Source organism: Miscanthus floridulus, chromosome 14, assembly GCF_019320115.1.
Source record: "Miscanthus floridulus cultivar M001 chromosome 14, ASM1932011v1, whole genome shotgun sequence".
Lineage (NCBI taxonomy): Eukaryota > Viridiplantae > Streptophyta > Magnoliopsida > Poales > Poaceae > Miscanthus > Miscanthus floridulus.
Window position 1 is genome coordinate 5,959,170 of NC_089593.1, and position 17,398 is coordinate 5,976,567.

General features: G+C 44.9%; 1 protein-coding gene and 3 pseudogenes across 1 annotated transcript; all 4 read right to left on the reverse strand.

Annotated features, from left to right (window-relative positions):
- Positions 1 to 3,934: 3,934 nt before the first annotated feature.
- On the reverse strand, positions 3,935 to 5,452 carry LOC136504458 (PRA1 family protein B2-like; annotated as a pseudogene).
- Positions 5,453 to 5,842: 390 nt separating this feature from the next.
- Positions 5,843 to 8,382, reverse strand: LOC136504459 (uncharacterized; annotated as a pseudogene).
- Positions 8,383 to 8,705: 323 nt separating this feature from the next.
- Positions 8,706 to 12,943, reverse strand: LOC136504456 (protein DETOXIFICATION 44, chloroplastic-like; annotated as a pseudogene).
- Positions 12,944 to 12,957: 14 nt separating this feature from the next.
- LOC136504460 (protein DETOXIFICATION 44, chloroplastic-like) lies at positions 12,958 to 17,309 on the reverse strand. Its single transcript, XM_066499399.1, has 12 exons — positions 16,903 to 17,309; positions 16,573 to 16,719; positions 16,328 to 16,488; positions 15,814 to 15,949; positions 15,202 to 15,298; positions 14,973 to 15,073; positions 14,624 to 14,791; positions 14,459 to 14,541; positions 14,259 to 14,375; positions 14,073 to 14,168; positions 13,850 to 13,971; positions 12,958 to 13,763 (listed from the first exon to the last, which is right to left on the reverse strand). Exons 1-12 carry the CDS (start codon positions 17,246 to 17,248, stop codon positions 13,694 to 13,696), a joined length of 1,644 nt encoding a protein of 547 aa, XP_066355496.1. The 5' UTR covers positions 17,249 to 17,309; the 3' UTR covers positions 12,958 to 13,693.
- Between the last annotated feature and the right edge of the window lie 89 nt (positions 17,310 to 17,398).

Here is a 17,398-nt window from a genome sequence, read left to right on the forward strand (position 1 = left end):
ACCGGCAAGTAAATTTATAGTAATGCGCGTTAGGCTCGGATGGTGCGCTAAAGGACACAAGATTTATACTGGTTCGGGCGGAACGTCCCTACGTCCAGTCTGCTGCTGCTTGTGTTATTAGCACCGTGAACGGTCTGTAGTAAGGGGTACAAACTGTCGAGAGAGGGACTGGTCCCAAGTCTCTGATGGAAGGATTGAGAGGTGGTCAAGAGCTTCGTAGCCGCTTGACTCGTGCGTATGAGTGCGTTCTCTGGTTCGGTCTTCTTTTTTGGTCCTCCTCTGATGGAGGGAGCGCATCCTCTTTTATAGATGAAGAGGATGGCTTTACAAGGGTGAGGGCTCCAGGACGCGTACTCTACTTAGTCTTGTGGCTCACGTCTACCCGGTCTAGTCCTTTATTCGGATGAGTGATAAGAAAGATAAGTGTCTTCAACACTGTTGATGTCCTTGTAGTGTGTCAGGTTGATTACAGAATGTTATCCTACGTAGGGTATGGGCTGTAGTACAGTGGTTTTGACTTATGAGCCTCCTCCAGTCTTGCTCCGCACGCCTTCTGGTTCCCATGAGTCCCCGTTGGAGGAACGCGGGGTCGGGGTCCGGTGTAGCGCCGTGGCTAAGGCCTTTTGACTAGGTAGGCCTGAGGGGTCAGGAAGCAAGCGCCGCTCCCCCGGGTCCACGGCGTGGCGGCGGAATATCCGTCGTTCGTGGAGATAGCAAATCCTTTCCTAGAGCGTAGCGGTTGTCGTATATCTTCGCCGGGTTCCGTATCCCAGAGCCGAAGGCGGCGCCTACAACTCTACAGGGCGAGATGCACGCACCTGTAATACCTTTTGGGCTCTGCGGCGCCCGGAAGGGTCTAAAGCATCAGTCCTGTCGTTCCCTAGCAGTCCTTTTCCTGCCAGGGCGCAGGGTATGGTCGTTGGAGCCATGGTTGACCCGAACGTCTTGTCTCGTCCTGTACCTATCATTCTGAGGGACATATATTGATCAGGGCGAGGCTCGTTCTGTGCCGTCGGGTGAGGCGGAGACCAATCCCTATCTCTTGGGCGAGACCTAACCTATCCCTCTGGGATTGGGCGAGGCGGAATCCATCCCTTTGCCATCGGGCGAGACCGAGCCCTCCCTATAGGCGTCGGGCGAGACGGAGATTAGCCTTGAGCTTTTGGGGCGAGGCAGGGTTATCCCACAAAGGCGTCGGGTGAGGCTGACCCCGCCCCTCCGGGGTCGGGCGAGACCGAGCCCGCCCTCAAGGCGTCAGGCGAGACGGAGTTTATCCCTCGGCCCTCGGGCGAGACCGAGCCCGTCCCGAAGGTGTTGGGCGAGGCGGAACCGAACTCTTGTCACTCGAACAAGGGATGACATGGAGCCCTTACGCGTCCAGAAGTTTTTCACGTTCGGTGGTCATCGGTTCCATCTTCTGGGGTACCCTGGTATTAGGTCCCTGACAGAGACAATTTCCCTCCGTGACTTTTGCATTTATTATTTATCATCGTCTAGGCCCAGTTCGCTTCGCTGAAATTTAGCTTATGCTGATTTGTTATGAGAGAAAATCATTGTTCGTTCGCTGAAAAGTTCTGCTAAAGTAGTGCCGACGAACAGGGCCATATAAACATTGTTCGCCTCAACTATCGTTTAGCCCGTTTACACACCATTTAAACGCTACACGGTGATACACCGTTTCCGTTTAATCGGTCGTTTTAACCGTTTAAATGGTCGTTTTGCCCGTTTAAACAGCCGTTTTGCCTGAATAATGGGCTAAACGGCGGGTAACCGACTGTTTATCGTTTAGCGTTTAGGATAATACTATATATAAATTGAAGTTATTTTAGATTTTTTTTTAAAAAATTACTTACCTTGCTCGACATGATTTTTGGTGGGAGTGAATTGCATCCACCATGCAACAACTATCCAGGCGGATGCATATTGGTCTAACATCTTGTAATCTGTTTAATTTAACGCAAGAATTTGGTTATTTTCTGCATCTACGGTCTAAGTACCACAGTTGGTGAATTTGGCCACGTTGTAAGTTGAGGACAATCGGCACAAGAATTTGGTTATTTTTTGCATCTACAGTCAAGTACCACGGTTGGTAGATTTGGCCACGTTGTAAGTTGAGGACAATCGGCACGCGTATTCACTTAAGGGTGGTTCGGCTCACTTAGTAGAGAAGGTAGCTTTAGTCCCGGTTCTCAACCCCTTTAGTGTTTTGAGAACCGGGACTATGCAATCAAGACTAAATGTCTCGATTTTTACAACTGGGACTAAAGGTGTTTCTTGGATAAATACAACCAGGACTAAATATGTTTCTTGGGTAAAAAAAGGTGCGACTGTGGAGATTCAAACCTAAGACCTCTCACTTTTAGCCCTTACACACACATGCGTTGCCATCTCAACTCCCACCACACATCTAGCTTAGATAAGATACACTTTTCTTTTAAATTCACTCTGAAGGCACCTTTAGCCGGGTTTGTGTATCAAACCGGGACTAAAGCTTCTGGCACTAACACGTCTTGGTAACCGTTACAACCGGAACTAAAGGGTGAAATTAATCTAGGTTTGTATTACAAGCCGAGGCTAAAAGTTCAATCCTCTCTTTAGTTATGGTTGTAATTTTTAAACTGGATTAAATATTTTTTTTGCCATGGATGAAAGTTCGTTTCTTGGCTTGGTCTCCTTAGCACGTCCGACATCACAACGGTAACGTCACAACGGTAACTTCGTTTTGATCGGCTCTAAGTCCAACGCTAGCTCAGGTGTCATGGGTCTAACCCAGTGATAGTAAACCCCCTTGATAGGTCACCATCTAGCATAGAAAAATACACACGCATGGTAGTGTTTGAGTCGTAGGTGCACTAATTTGCCAAGTGCTTCTAACAAAATGAGTATTTGCATGTTGTTGGATTAATATGCACCTACCTGCCTAGTTGTTGTATGGTGGATACAATTTACTCTTTTTGGTGAGGACTTAAAAGCTCATAAAGTGAAATCGAGCATGCTGCAGTGTATAAATAATAAGTGAAATAATCTATTTACATGATTTAATGGAGGAGTTCAAGAAAATTAAATGGAATATTGGAATTCAAGAGAAAAAAAGACAACAAAAAGAAAAAAACAAATGCACATGCCTTGGATTAGGTTTCACCATGGCAAACGTAGGAGTGGAATCTCTTTGTCTTTCTTTTGATCGACCCGTAGGCATCTCTCTGCCTAGAACAGACTTGGGGCAAAATAGAGACGGGCTTAAGGCAAAAGATGAAAGGTGTGTATAGGCCATCAAGGAGATACATAGGTGGTTATGACGAGAGACATGACGATCTCGAAGATAGAGGGACGGCATATCAACAAAATGAGTATTGAAACAAGGGATATTTTTAGATATCTCTTTTGTATTGCTTATATTATGATGATAGATCATTTGTTACAATACTAACTGAATTTTTCAGAAAAACAAGACTACAAGCTACGCAAAACTTATCAAAAACTTTTCGCTTAAATTGTTAGTCCGTCATCAACAATAAATACTACCTCCAGGAAAACAAAGACATACTATAATATTTTTGTTTCCAGGAAAACTCAATATTTTTTTTTTGTTTCCAGGAAAACTCCTTTTTGCATATTTTTTTTTATTCCAGGAAAACTCAATATTTTTTTTTTGTTTCCAGGAAAACTCCTTTTTGCATATACAAGACATACTATAATTTTTTTTTAAATCTTACCTTCCTTTTCTGTTGCTTATTATGTTTCCAGAAAACTCATTTTTTGCACATATAAGACATACTATAATCTTTTGCCTATATATATAAAGCCCAAATCAAGTGCACGCAACCATATCTTTTACTGGTGCGAGTTGAACACAAATTTCGTGATGTTTACTGATTATTATCATAACGGGTACTAAAAATACAAATATAATGCGATGAATAATAACAAGGCATAACAAGAATATTTTTCTGCTCATCAGGTTTCTCAGATCATACATGGGACACCACCAGACTAGTAAATCCAATGCTTCATTTCCTTGTGTGCTCTAGCTAAGTGCTGTAGTATAGTTCGGCGTAATCGATCAAGAATTCAAGAACTGATAATGACCCCTCACTCTCCTGGCGAGACGAGATCTCACAGAGACTCATCAGACACGGCCTCCGGTGGCGGAGGCGATGAAGGACAGCAGCGGGTTACCGGCGCCACCAGCAGCCTGGTCAACCTCATCGAGGAACAGGTCCTCAGGCACGCGGCACGCGCCGTGCGCGCATACGACCGCCGCGCCCAGCGCGAGCGCGGAGAAGATGAGCGAGCCCACGGACGTGAGGAAGACGACGAACGCGGAGGCGGCGACGAGCCCGCCCAGCACCTCGCGGTCGGAGAAGGTGCGGCCGAACGCGGCGAGGGGCGGCGCGTCGGCGGGGCGGAGCACGTAGAGGAGGCACCAGGCGGCCAGCAGCGCCAGCAGCGCGGCCAGCGAGAACGGGTGCGCCAGGAGCGCCGCGGCCAGGCACAGCGCGGCCACGGCCGCGTAGTTGACGCGGAAGTAGGCCAGGTTCTTGCGGAGCCGGGAGGTGGCCTCGGCGAGGGACTCTGGGCGGGAGAGCGCCGAGCGGTCCGCCAGCTCGGAGCCTCGGACCAGGGGCGCGCGCCGGAGAGAGCGCGACGGGTGGTGTCCACGAGGCCGGAGAAGAACGCCCGGATCGCCGCTGGGTTGGTGTCGGTGGCGTCCGCGGAGGAGAGGGCCGTGGGCGCGGGGGATGGTGCGGCGGCCGGAACCACCGTGGTGGGGAGGAGCGGAGGCGAGGCCGCGGCCATGGCGAGGTGGCGATCGGCGATCTCTGTGTCTCGGCGGATCTGAGGCGGAGGAGGGAGAGGAGATGGGCGCGAATACAAATGGTGGCCTGACCGACCGACCGACCCTGTCCGTCGTGGTTGCCAAACAAGGCCGCACCGCACCGACAACGGGTCAACGCCCTTCACCAGTCAGCACTCACCACGCTGCAGGTTTTCTTCTTGAGAAAAATGGCCTAAAAAACTGCCTTTTATATTTATTTATTTTTGTCGAGAAATAGTTTGTTGTTTTCCTTGGCTCCAGTCCATCAAGAGTTCCTTATTTTACACTCAGAACTGTGACTGGCTGACAAATATATATATATTTTTGCGAGACTGGCTGACAATTGAAAATAACAGCAAAAAGAAAGAAAATGTTTTTTTTCATGGGCTACGTCAAAAGTTCCTTTTTTATTTACATTCATTCAAAATTCATACGAGCCATGTCGCATGGCCAGTCACTCCAGGCTCGAGTTGCCGAGAAAAGCAGCAAAGCCAGTGATTATGCAGCTAACATTGATGGTTAGGTAAGGTAACGACGCAATGTGCTCTGAAATTGTGATGCACAAGAAACAATGCTCGGGCAGCAGCAGAAGTTTCCCTTTCCAGGTTAGGCAGCAACAAAGAGTAGATCCAGCAACAAATCTTCCTTCTCCTTTTTCAATATCAATCAACCACCATGTACTTTGCTTGGATCTAGAAGAAACAGCCAGCACACCAGCAAAGTTCTTGCAAACCTCCCTTGCGTTATTCCTTGAATGTGTGTGTGTATGTGCCCTTGCGTTATTCCTTGAATGTGTGTGTGTGTATGTGTGCACATACACACACACACACACTACTACCACTACCACTACTAGGCGTCTAGGCCAGCAAATCACGACGGCAAAGACTAGTCTGAAACAACAAATAGTGACTGAAGAAATTTCAGTTACCAGCCATTTTCCCCTGTAACCGTGAGGCTATAAAACAACACTGCATTGGCAGATTTTTGCTAGGTTAACAAAGAACACACCATTTGAAGATACGATTACCATACCCGAAGGACCAACCAAGATAATATAGACTGATCTCAAGCCAATAATAAGATAGCACAAGCATGCTAGCTGGCACTCAACACGTATGAGTCCCAGTTCCAGTTCCACACAACAGTTACCGATTCTCAGTTCAGCACCAATTAACACACATCTAATGACATTGTCCTTAATAGGCAATAGCCATGGCATTAGGCACCATGAATTTCCTTTATTAAAGATGCGGGCCTCAAGTCTAGAAGGTGGAGCCATTCCAACCAAAGTCCGAGCCCTGCATGATTCATTATAATGAATGTATCAGTGCTCATGATTAGCATGACATTGAGAATATGCTGACAGTGAAGATCTTAACACCATCTACGTAGGCAAAGAAGATGGAATGAAACAACAGGTGGTTATTTACATGATCTATTCTTGATGCAAAGCATGCAAACATTGAGCATTTTCTTGTGCAGGATGAGCCTAACAAACAACAAAATTATTATGAGAACTTTGGTGAAGGTTAAAAGGACCCCATGAGTGAGTGCGCACTCAATAAGAAATATTGGCTGCCTACCTTTGAGTCATTGAACTTGAGGTAGAAGCGTGACTTGGGAACGGACAGCTTTGACTCCAGGATAGAAGCAATGCCAGCACTTAGCTTCTTATTCACATTAGGGTTCAGGCCTCCGATGGAAACGAGCTCACCGTAAGCTGCAGGCTCCTGGGTACCTCCAAATGCCATAGGGACCGAACCCTTGAGAACAACCATCACGTACTGTGGGTGGACAACCATTCCAGTTAGTTCCTCAAGATGATAGTACTCAAGAGAAATGGATTTACCCAAATAGGTCAAGAACAGAGAAACAATAAAGGCTAAAGTTCAGTAATTTGAGCCTAGTACCACAGTCCACATGTCAACAACTAGGCAACAACAACAAAGAAGCCTTTCAGTCCCAGAATCCAAAATAATGTTAGTATGAGAATGAGATTAGCATGGTCAGGTTACGAATACAATGTATTCAGAGAGGTCATTTTTCTCCTGGATAGTAGCAAAGCAGCTGCCTGACTAACACTAAATGGACTACATAGCTAACAGAAGATGAAAATCTGTGACTTCTAGTACGGGGCATAAAATTTGGGTACTGAACTACATAGCAAAGCAGCTGCCTGAGTAACACTAACACAAAGTGACCGATACACATGAGCATTCCAATTTGATCTATGTAAAATTGATGGCTGTAGTTCTAGGGTAACATAAAGGAAAAGCACATGCAGCCTATGGTCTACATATTTAACAGCCTACTTGATATTAGTGCTGAAGAATGTTATAGACTGCTGGTTGATAGAAATCTAGTCCAGAAAAGCTGTGAGCATAGACTTTCATCAATTCTTAATATACCACATTCAATAATCAGATTGGAAGGATAGTGAAAACTGGTAGGTGAATGGTTTGGCATTTCTTGTACTGCATGATCGCAATGGTCAGTATATCAGTTCTACATAGACAATGGAGATGCAGTCTCATACTTTGAGTTATCTAGTTGTCTTCCTCAGTGCTGAAACTACTAAAATGGAAAAAAAAACTACAGTTTAGTTATATATGAAGTTATGAACTCAATTTAAGCATGGCTACTATGGTGCTGTTTGGTCGAGGACCAGCAACGGCAACTGGTGATGCAATCAAATCCAACGCCAACAGTTCCAGTGCAAGGAATACCAGGTATTTGTTTGGTTGGCAGCGTGGCGCGTGAGGGGACCGCGTGATGGAGCGAGATGGAGATGGGACTCCCCGAGCGCGCCAAGGGAGCGGATACCAGCTCGGAGGAGGGTGGGAGAGCAGCGTTCTATGGGGCCAGATCAGTTTACGGCGTGATCAGTTGCAGGCTATGTGTCCCAAACGGAAAACAACGTGATCCATCTAAGCTGTGAATGGATGGCGGGCTGAAAACGCTGAAACAAACAGCCTCTATATGCAGGAAATTGCAGTCCCATTCTAGGGGTTAGGGATTGTAGGTAAAAATCCCCATTGCAGTATTTACCAAAGACTAGAAATATTGGGTGATTTACTGATTAACACTAATTCTCTTTAAACTAACATCAACAAACACGATCAACTGACTGATAACGTACAGAACGGTGTCATGCAGCGATGCACATCCTGCTCAAAACCCTAACAGATTGTCAAGTGCCAAGTGCCAGTTAAAAAAAAGGAAGCATAATCTCCACCAACCAAATAGACCCACAATCTACAAGAGCCTACACTAGCAACAAGATAAAAGGAACCAGAGGGGAAGAGAGAAGTCTGGGGGAAGGGGAAGGCGGAAGCTTACGGCCTCTGGCTTGCCGATGATGTCGGCGACGGACTTGGAGGCTTCGGCGAGGATGGCAGGAGGTGTCCACCCCCTCCAGGTTCACGTTGGTCGACACGTTCAGGCACGGCATCCTCGCTCGCTCGCTTCCTCTTCCTCTTCCTCCTCTCCGCGACTGCCTCCGGCTGGCCGCCTTCTCCTCCTCTGCTCTGCTCCGCTTCACTTCTCTCTGGTCTCTGCTGCTCCTCTCCCCTCTCTATCCTGTGCTACACGGAAAAGCAATCTCATATGCGCTGCCTGGGCTAATAGTGGGCTGTTTGGGCCTGTTAGTTTCCCCTTCGCTATGGGCTCTAGCCTATTGTCTGTCTAGCATTCTCTTGGCCCAGAGCCCATGGTGCAGGGAAAAAAAAATCGTAGCAAATTTGCAATGTCCGATGATGATGCACTTGCACAATATTGGTAACAACCAACTCAGATTATTCTATTTCAGATAATCACTGAGTTACATAATGCCAAAAATGATCACCAGATTTACATATCCTAGACTGGAACGTTGGACAGAACGAAATTTACAGGAAGAGATTTTCTATTTGAACACAGCTTTCTTTCCTTTTTGGGTTATAACTGAACACAGCTTTCTTGCACAGTACATGGTATGCAACACACAGTTTAAAGTTGTGAGCTCCTACTAGTCTCCTACAACAGCCACAAGTCAACCCAGCTATCCAACACCAAGTCACCAACTACAAGTGTACACATCTTCCACGGAGCTACATCAGCTACCTGTCACGCAGGGCTATATATGCACATTTCTTGCTACCGCTACCCTTTACTTGCTGGCTGTGGGAGATCAATTGAACAATCGAATGTACATGGTCATATCTATGTTTTACTCACTATCTGACCAGATAACCTCCCAAGGTCCACCTTTGCTCCCTAACCTGAAAACAAGAAAAAATCGATTGTAAAATTTTAAGACTTCCATGCTGCTTCTATTCGAGACTCCAGTACATGAATATTCCCTTTTCCTCGAGTCTGAAACTTGGCTCCTAAAAACTATGAAAAAAAATTAAACCAGAGAAGAACAAAGGATCATCTATTACTACCTCCAGAATCCAGCAACTGCACGCAAACTCATGAACAGAGTAAGACCAGCCCATATGCCACCGAGACCAAACTTAGGAGCAGCTACTAGTAGAAATATTGATGAGACTGCCCCCGCAAAAAACTGAAACAACGAAGATTCAATACGATTAGGATGGTAAAGTTGTGTTAAAGTGATAACTGATGACATGATAAAGTGTGATAGTATCCGAGACATAATAATGTGACAGAGTAGGAATATGAATCAGAACCGTGGAATATGCAGCGTAGGCAAAGTCAGAAACGCCATAGTAGAGCCCATCAGCCACAAATGCAATAGCATTCACCGGCTGAGAAATAGTGACAAACTGCAAATATCCAACAACTGTGAACATAAATTGCTGTACATTTCTTCAGAAATTAAGTGTAAACTTCTCATTTCTCAAGCATGTTCTTACCCAGACTCCTGAACGTGCAACGTCTAAAACTGCTGGATCATCTGTAAACAGCAAGGACAAAGATCCAAACCCAACAAATAAGGAAGCAGCAAGGGCAACACCAGTCACACCTCCAACCTACTAGGAAAAAGATGAACAGTATCAGCTCCTTAAGGATAAGGATAAACCGGTGGCATTTCCGAACTATTTCCAAGAAATGACTTCTTAACCTGCAGGACTCTGTATAAAACCGCGCGGGCTTGCTTGTAGTTCCCTTTTGCATATTCGCTAGCAAGTAGAGCCTGCGCAAATTAGGAATACTTCACAAGTAAATACACAGGTAACTAGTTCGATGAAAGTTCCATTCCAGTAATTTTGCTGACCTGGCCAGCAAGGGCTAGAGCATCATTGAGCAGAGAAATTGTTAACCACACTTGCAAGCATATCTCATAGCCCTGCCATTGGAACAGGCCCTTCCCTTGCAGCCAGGGATGTAGATAGTGTCAGTGTCAAGAATACTGAAATTGTCCTGACAATTAGTAGACCACCTGGAAATCGTTCAAATCAAGTGGCTATCATAAAGGCCAATTACACTAATATGTTTTTTTTTACCTGAAAATATATTACACTAAGATGTAAGTTAGGGGCTTAATGCAATAACTATCAAAAGAAGTTGAATTCATGAAGAGCTGTCTGTCTGTTTTGAATCAATGCTTTCTTATGATTAGGCAAAAACCATCAGATGAAAAATCCTTGCATATGAGCATGAGGGATATTGATCAACCAGATTTTAGGTAGCGGATGACTCCATCCTCAATTATATTCCATGAGAACAGATCTACTTCTTTATTCAGCTTCCAAAGGAGGATGAATGCTGTCAAGTATCTGAATACATGTAGACAAAAAATACAAATACTTTAGATAATAATAAGTTCGATAATAGTAATAGAGGCAAAGATACTCCAAATAAGTAAACCTCATTTTATTTATAAGAATATCATGATGGCATCAACATACTCAGAGGTCACAGTGGCCAGTGCAGCACCGCTTACTCCTAGACCAAGTGGAAAAATAAGTAATGCATCAAGTACTGCATTTAATAGGTTGCCAGCACCTGTAAGCATCATACCATCAGTTCCTTCCTTGATCATTTTGAATCAGTTACATAGAGTAGCTTGAATAAGAAATAAAAAATAGTTACAACAAAAGACTATGCATTTAAATAGCAAGGTCAAAACAATTCCAGATGGAAAAAAAATAGTGTTATGTGTTACATTATTTTGTCAAAATGAACTGGCAAAGACTTACCCACAGCATACAATGGTGTCCTCGTATCCAGGAATCCACGAAATGCACCCTGAGCTGCAAGTGCCACTATGATTGGTGGAGCACCAAGTGCCCTCAGTGTAAGAAACTGTTCTGCTGGTGCTCGCATCGGTGAATCCTGTGGTGACAATAAATAAAAAAACTTATGTTCAGCAAAGAGTGTTTTGAAAGAAAACTGCAAGAGTATAGGGAATTAGTCACAGAAGGTGTCATTAAGTATAATTTATAACAGTCAGCAACATTATGGAACCTTAAAGTCAGAAAATTTTGAGTTGACAGACCATGGAAACCTGGTTTCATAGACTGAATTCATGAAGCCCACCCACCACAAAACGGGAAAAGGTAAATAGTCTAGAAGTGCTATATTTTTGCAGCGCCAAATGTGTGACATGATAGGAAAATGTTTGTGGACAAGTTTCCCTTCCCATTAGATTCATATAATAAGGTGAAAGCACTTTCAGAGATTTCATTAGGAATAGTGGCTTAGGCACAATGATTTTTGCAGAGATTTCATTAGGAACTTTTTTTTTTTTGCAAGGAGATTTCATTAGGAATTTAGCCACATAGACATTGGATGGTTCAGACCAACAGCCAACCAAACATACATGAAACACCTAAGAATATTAACACCCAGTGCTGATATCAAATTCAAGGGCAGAAATAGATCCTAGAAATCTGAGCATGCGAATAAATTGGTCTTACGTACGACGGGTATACCAATGATGTTTATCAGGGTCCCAGATCCAACAATCAGAGCTACCATTTCCAACAATCCAATGCCAGCAGCTAGAGCCAAGGATGTTGATACCGCCGGAAGAACCTTCTTTTGTTGCCTTGCCTTCTCTATTGGCGTAAAAAATCATCTCCTAGGTGAGAACTAAACATTAATTAGTGTAATGCAAACAACAGAGCTTCTTTCAGAAAACAAATGGAAATCTTCATTTGCTTACTTTCCCCTGTGGTGTTAGAATTGCCATCCTTTGCCTGCTGCTCAGCAACAAAGGATGTGGTGACATTAAGTAGCGGCACATTAAACAGCTTGGATACCAAATTGAATATGGAAGTAGATGCACCCACAGCCGCAAGCTGAGCCGAACCTGACAAGAGACTCTAACTCATTAAATGGATGAAAAGGTTGACCCCCTCTTAATTTTTACTGAAACCGGTCCCTTCCCATTTGTTTTTTTACTGAAACCGGTCTCTTCCCAATTTTGGTATCTAGGCCTTCATGAGGCCCATGAGCTTTTCACATCATCATATAACACAAAGGATAGCCAGATTTTACATTGCCGTGCCGGAGTAAAGAGTAAGGTATGGCATGATTCTAGGTTTGAAATGAAGAAATGCACTGGATTACAAAAGCTCAGAATACTGGATTACCGATATGACCGACGAAGGCGGTGTCGACGAGCGCCGTGATGGGGTCCGCGGCGAGCGCGAGCACGGCGGGCGCGGCGATGGCGAGGATGTCCGCCGCAACCCCGTCAAGCCTGAACCACCCAGGAGCCCCACGCCCCGCGACGACCTCCTTCTCTTCATCTCCCTTAATCTCAGTCTCTGGACCCTTATCGGGTGCCGCCTCGTCGACGACGTCTGTGACGACCGGCTTCCCACCACCACGAGGGCATCGCGGGGAACGACTCCACCGAGGCGGAGTAGAGCGGCGGCGGTGGCAGCGGAAGGAGGTCAAGGAGACACGGCTGGGACCCGCGGACAGGGCTCGGGCGTGCGTGGTGGCTGCAGGCCTCGCCGGCGTCGGCGTCGGCGAGGTCACCGCCATGGGCGCGCGAGCGAGTGGTCACAGTGGTCGGAGTGTGATTGGTTGGATTGAACGCGATGCGGGCCTGCCTTTTGGGCTCGGTGGCGGTGGGCCCTGGGAGATCTATGGGCTTTTGGCCTCTCCAGCCTAGTGGGGCCTTTCCTAATCCGCCACTGGGCCAATTTCACAAGTTGTCAAGTGCTGGTCCTCTCAAAAAGAAAAAGAAAAACATATCAATCAAATGTTAGTATCGTGCACAAATTCAACTGAGGCTATCATGTTCAGACTTCAAATTCCACTAAAAAAATGTTCAGACTTCAAATCTCGAAAGATACCCCATTTTTTCGCTCTCATAAAAGAAAACATACCCCATTTTTCCAAATACTCTGCATTACCAATTGAGACGATTGCCAGATCTCACATTTACTTTATGACTTTACAACAAGAACCCTTTGCCTAAAACTTACGTGAAGCTAGGGTGTAAGCAGAGTACATCCACGAGCCTCAGACCAATTAGTCTCTTCCACATTTACAGCAAAAGTGGGCCTGCCCAAATATGACCACTCTTCCTCAGGGGCGGATCCAGAACGGGGCTGCGCCCCGGGCTGAGCTGCTGATTCACGTTCAAAATAGTCTGATCTTGCTTCCTAGGCCTCCTTTTGTCTAATTAAGATCATAGTTTTTTAGGCTAAACACCACATATGTTAAAGGGGCTACATGGACTCGCCCCGGGCTGCAGCCCGGGCCCTGGATCCGCCCCTGCTCTTCCTCACCACCACACTATCTGCATATCACCTAGTAGTAGTTCACAATTTATATGATTGTAAGATGAGGACCTAGACAGTTAATACTCTTCTACTTAATACGCAACTTCTACTGGTTATTTACATGTATTTGTCGTTAGCTGTCAATAATCTTTTTACATCTTCTCGTCGAATCACCTAGACATGGTCATTTCTTGTCACTTATCAGTTCAGTATCTGACCAGATGTGCTTCCATGGTCCACCTTTGCTCCCTAACCTGCACACAACAGCAAAATACTATGAGCCACCAAGGTTCGCTATCCATATTTCAAGAAAAGGGGCAGCTGGAACCTCAGGTAGTACCTCCAAAATCCAGCAGCTGCTCTCAAGCTCATAAAAAGAACTAGACCAGACCAAATGCCACCAAGACCAAGCTTAGGAGCAGCAGCAAGTAGGAATGCCGATGAAATAGCCCCAACAAAAAACTGAACACCACAGATGCCAAAAAATTGTAAGCACGCCATAATCCTGCTACATTTAGTTATGACAACCAAATGGGGGATACAATAGAAAATGATATCCATACCATAGAGTATGCAGCATAGGCAAAGTCAGACACGCCATAGTACAGCCCGTCGATCACGAACGCAATAGCATTTATCGGCTGCGAAATAGTGACAAACTGCAAGAGTTCATATTTTAAAATGAGCATAAACAATATCATGCTTTACTTCTGAAAGTCAGGTGCTTTATTCCAATTATTCTTCATTACCCAGACTCCAGATTTGGCAATGTCTAAAACTGCCGGATCATTTGTGAACAGCACAGAGAAAGACCCAAACCCAAAGAACAGAGCCACAGCCAGTGCAATTCCAGTTACACCTCCAATCTACATTTATAACAAAACGTATCAGCAAGCAGCTCATGACAAGAGACCAGCAGCATTTCTGAACTTCAAAGTGCATTATTAACCTGCAGAACTCTGTATAAAACCAAACGAGCCTGCTTGTAATTCCCTTTTGCATATTCACTCGCAAGTAGAGTCCTGCATTGAACTATGGACACTTTAAAACAGAACACATACAGATTTGTAATGTAAGAACCTAAATGAGAAATGCCAAGTAACGTAAAATGTACAGACCTGCCCAGCAAGAGCTAGCGCATCATTGAGCAGAGAAATTGTCAGCCACACTTGCAAGCACAACTGATGGCCGGCCATTGGAACAGGCCCTTCTCTTGCAGCCAGCGATGTCGACAGTGTCATGGTCAGGAGTACTGCAATAGTCCTGCCAATCAGAAGTCCACCTACAGAATAGTTTCCAGTTAAAGTGGCTATCATGGCCTCATGGAGCTCTGCTCTGAACTAGTAACCTATAATTTGGAGTATGTTAAAGATTAATAGAGTTGCAACAATAAGTTTTAGCAACAAAAGAAGCCTGTCCTGTATCAATTACTTTGTTAGTAAATATTTGGAGCATCCACCAACCTGATTTTAGATAATGTATGATTCCTCCACCAATTACATTTCGGGAAAAGATTACTACTTTACTATTCAGCTTCCAGAGGAGGATGCAAGCAATCACATACCTGACAACAGGCAGAAAGTTGTACCAAGGATTTAGTTCTCATGGGTGCAATTATGGAGATGAAAACGGAGGAATTAAGACAATCCAACAAAGGAAACACATGAAATTCTTAAAATGAATTCAGCATACTCTGATGTCACTGTTGCCAAGGCAGCACCTCTAACTCCAAAACCAAGTGGAAAAACAAGTATGGCGTCAAGTATGACGTTTACCAGGTTGCCAACACCTGCATCCAGAGTGCTTAAATCTTTACTTTTGTCGTTTGCAGGAACATAAAGCATTATAAATAAGACAGTCATTAGGCTAAGTTCTCACAACTTGCATTTGTAGTAGCTATCACTTCCTAATTCTTATTGTTGCTCATACTTAAAATCTAAAATTGATAACATTGACATGTCAATTATTGTTAAATTTCTAGATGACCAATGAACTAGGTGTATAGATCACTGAACCCAGTGCCGGAGGCTCCCACATGAGTGGGGTCTGGGGAAGGGAAAAACCGAGGCAAGCCTTCTCCCCTGCAAATCTGCGGAGAGGCTGCTTCGAACCCACAACCTGGTGACTCAGTGAGACAGCTCTCACCACTGCACCAGGCTTGCCCTTCCTGTATAGATCACTGAAGTGGCAACTAAATGCACAAGACATTTCATCCTGAAACTTGCTCATAAGAAATACATAATTGCAAAAGTTCACATGCTCTAGTTTGTTCATTTCAGCTAAAAGAGTTTCCTATAATCTTACCCACAGCATATAAAGGTGTTTTCGTATCCATGAGCCCACGAAATGCACCCTGTGCAGCAAGTGCTACCACGATTGGTGGAGCACCATATGCCCTAAATGTAAGAAATTGCTCAGCTGGTATCCGCATTGGGGAATCCTGCATAGATAATATACAGTACATTAGGTTTGACAGTTTTGGGTACAGATACTGTAAGAATTACAGATAATAAAAAACTGGGGCTCAAATGTCAAAACTAAAATAAAGTGTTAGTATTACAGTTAGTCATGTCCAAAATTCAACAAGTAATACAAGGTATATGTCTACATGACAGGTACATGATACTTTTATTTTAAAGAAACATAGCTATATTATGACAACATTTGGGTAGTGTAACTAACGCAATTTCATATTGACTTGACACATTTCATCATGAAGATAAAAAAATACTGGCTAAGTGGATAACCAACTGGGCGTCAAGTAGTTGATACTAAATTTTTGGAGAATGAAAAGAAATGAAACTATTCTTATACTTACAATAGGTATGCCGATCATGTCCATTAGTGTCCCCGATCCAAAAATCAGTGCTACAGTTTCCATCAGCCCAATACCAGCAGCTAAAGCCAACGATGTTGATACTGCTGGAAGAAACTTCCTTTTCGGGGTCAACTCTTCAGGAGACCTTGGAAAGTCGTATCCTAAGCGAGAACTAAATAATGGATTAGTGTAACACAAATAGTGGGGTCATTTCTAACAAATGTTCGAAATCTTCATCAGCTTACCTTCTCTTGACCCAGCATAATCATCATCCATTGCCTGCTGCTCAGCAACAAAGGATGTGGTCACGTTAAGCAAGGGCACATTAAACAGCTTGGACACCAAATTGAAGACTGAAATTGATACACCAACAGCAGCAAGTTCGGCCGAACCTGATGACAGTAAAATTGTGTGTACTATCTAAATATCAGTGAATGCTCATTGACTAGGAAAAACAGGAAAGATCTATGAAAGGTTTCCATCTGAAGTACAGTATGAGACGTATCAGCATTCAGCGGTCCACAAACTGACCCCAGAAAGGCAGAAACTCAGGAAAAGAGGAAGATTTGCTTCACCTAAGTGACCGACGAAGGCAGTATCAACGAGCGCCGCGATGGGGTCGGCGGCGAGCGCGAGGGCGGCGGGCAGAGCGATGCTGAGAATGTCCAGCCCAACCGTATCCAGAGCAAACCAGCCCTGCGCCCCGCGCCCCTTGCCCTCTTCCCCGTTCTTGGCCTCCCGCGTAGAAGCTGTTTCCTCTTCGTCCTCGACCACGGCAGCTTGCTTACCGCTACATCGAGCGGGCCCGCGGCGGCGCTGTGCGAGGCAGTTGCGAAAAGAGGCTTGGTTGAGCCGTGATGACGGGGTCAGGGTGAGAGCGCAGGCGATCGCCCTCACCGTCACCGACGGCGAGGTCACCATGCGCGCGAGCGAGAGAAAAATATCTCGCTTCCTATTCAGCCACAAATTCAGAGTTGCAAAGTTGCAGACAGACGGGACAGGACATATGGCCACAAATGCAAGAACCTTTTACATAATAGGGATACGGTGTAATTCTTGTAGAAAAAGCAC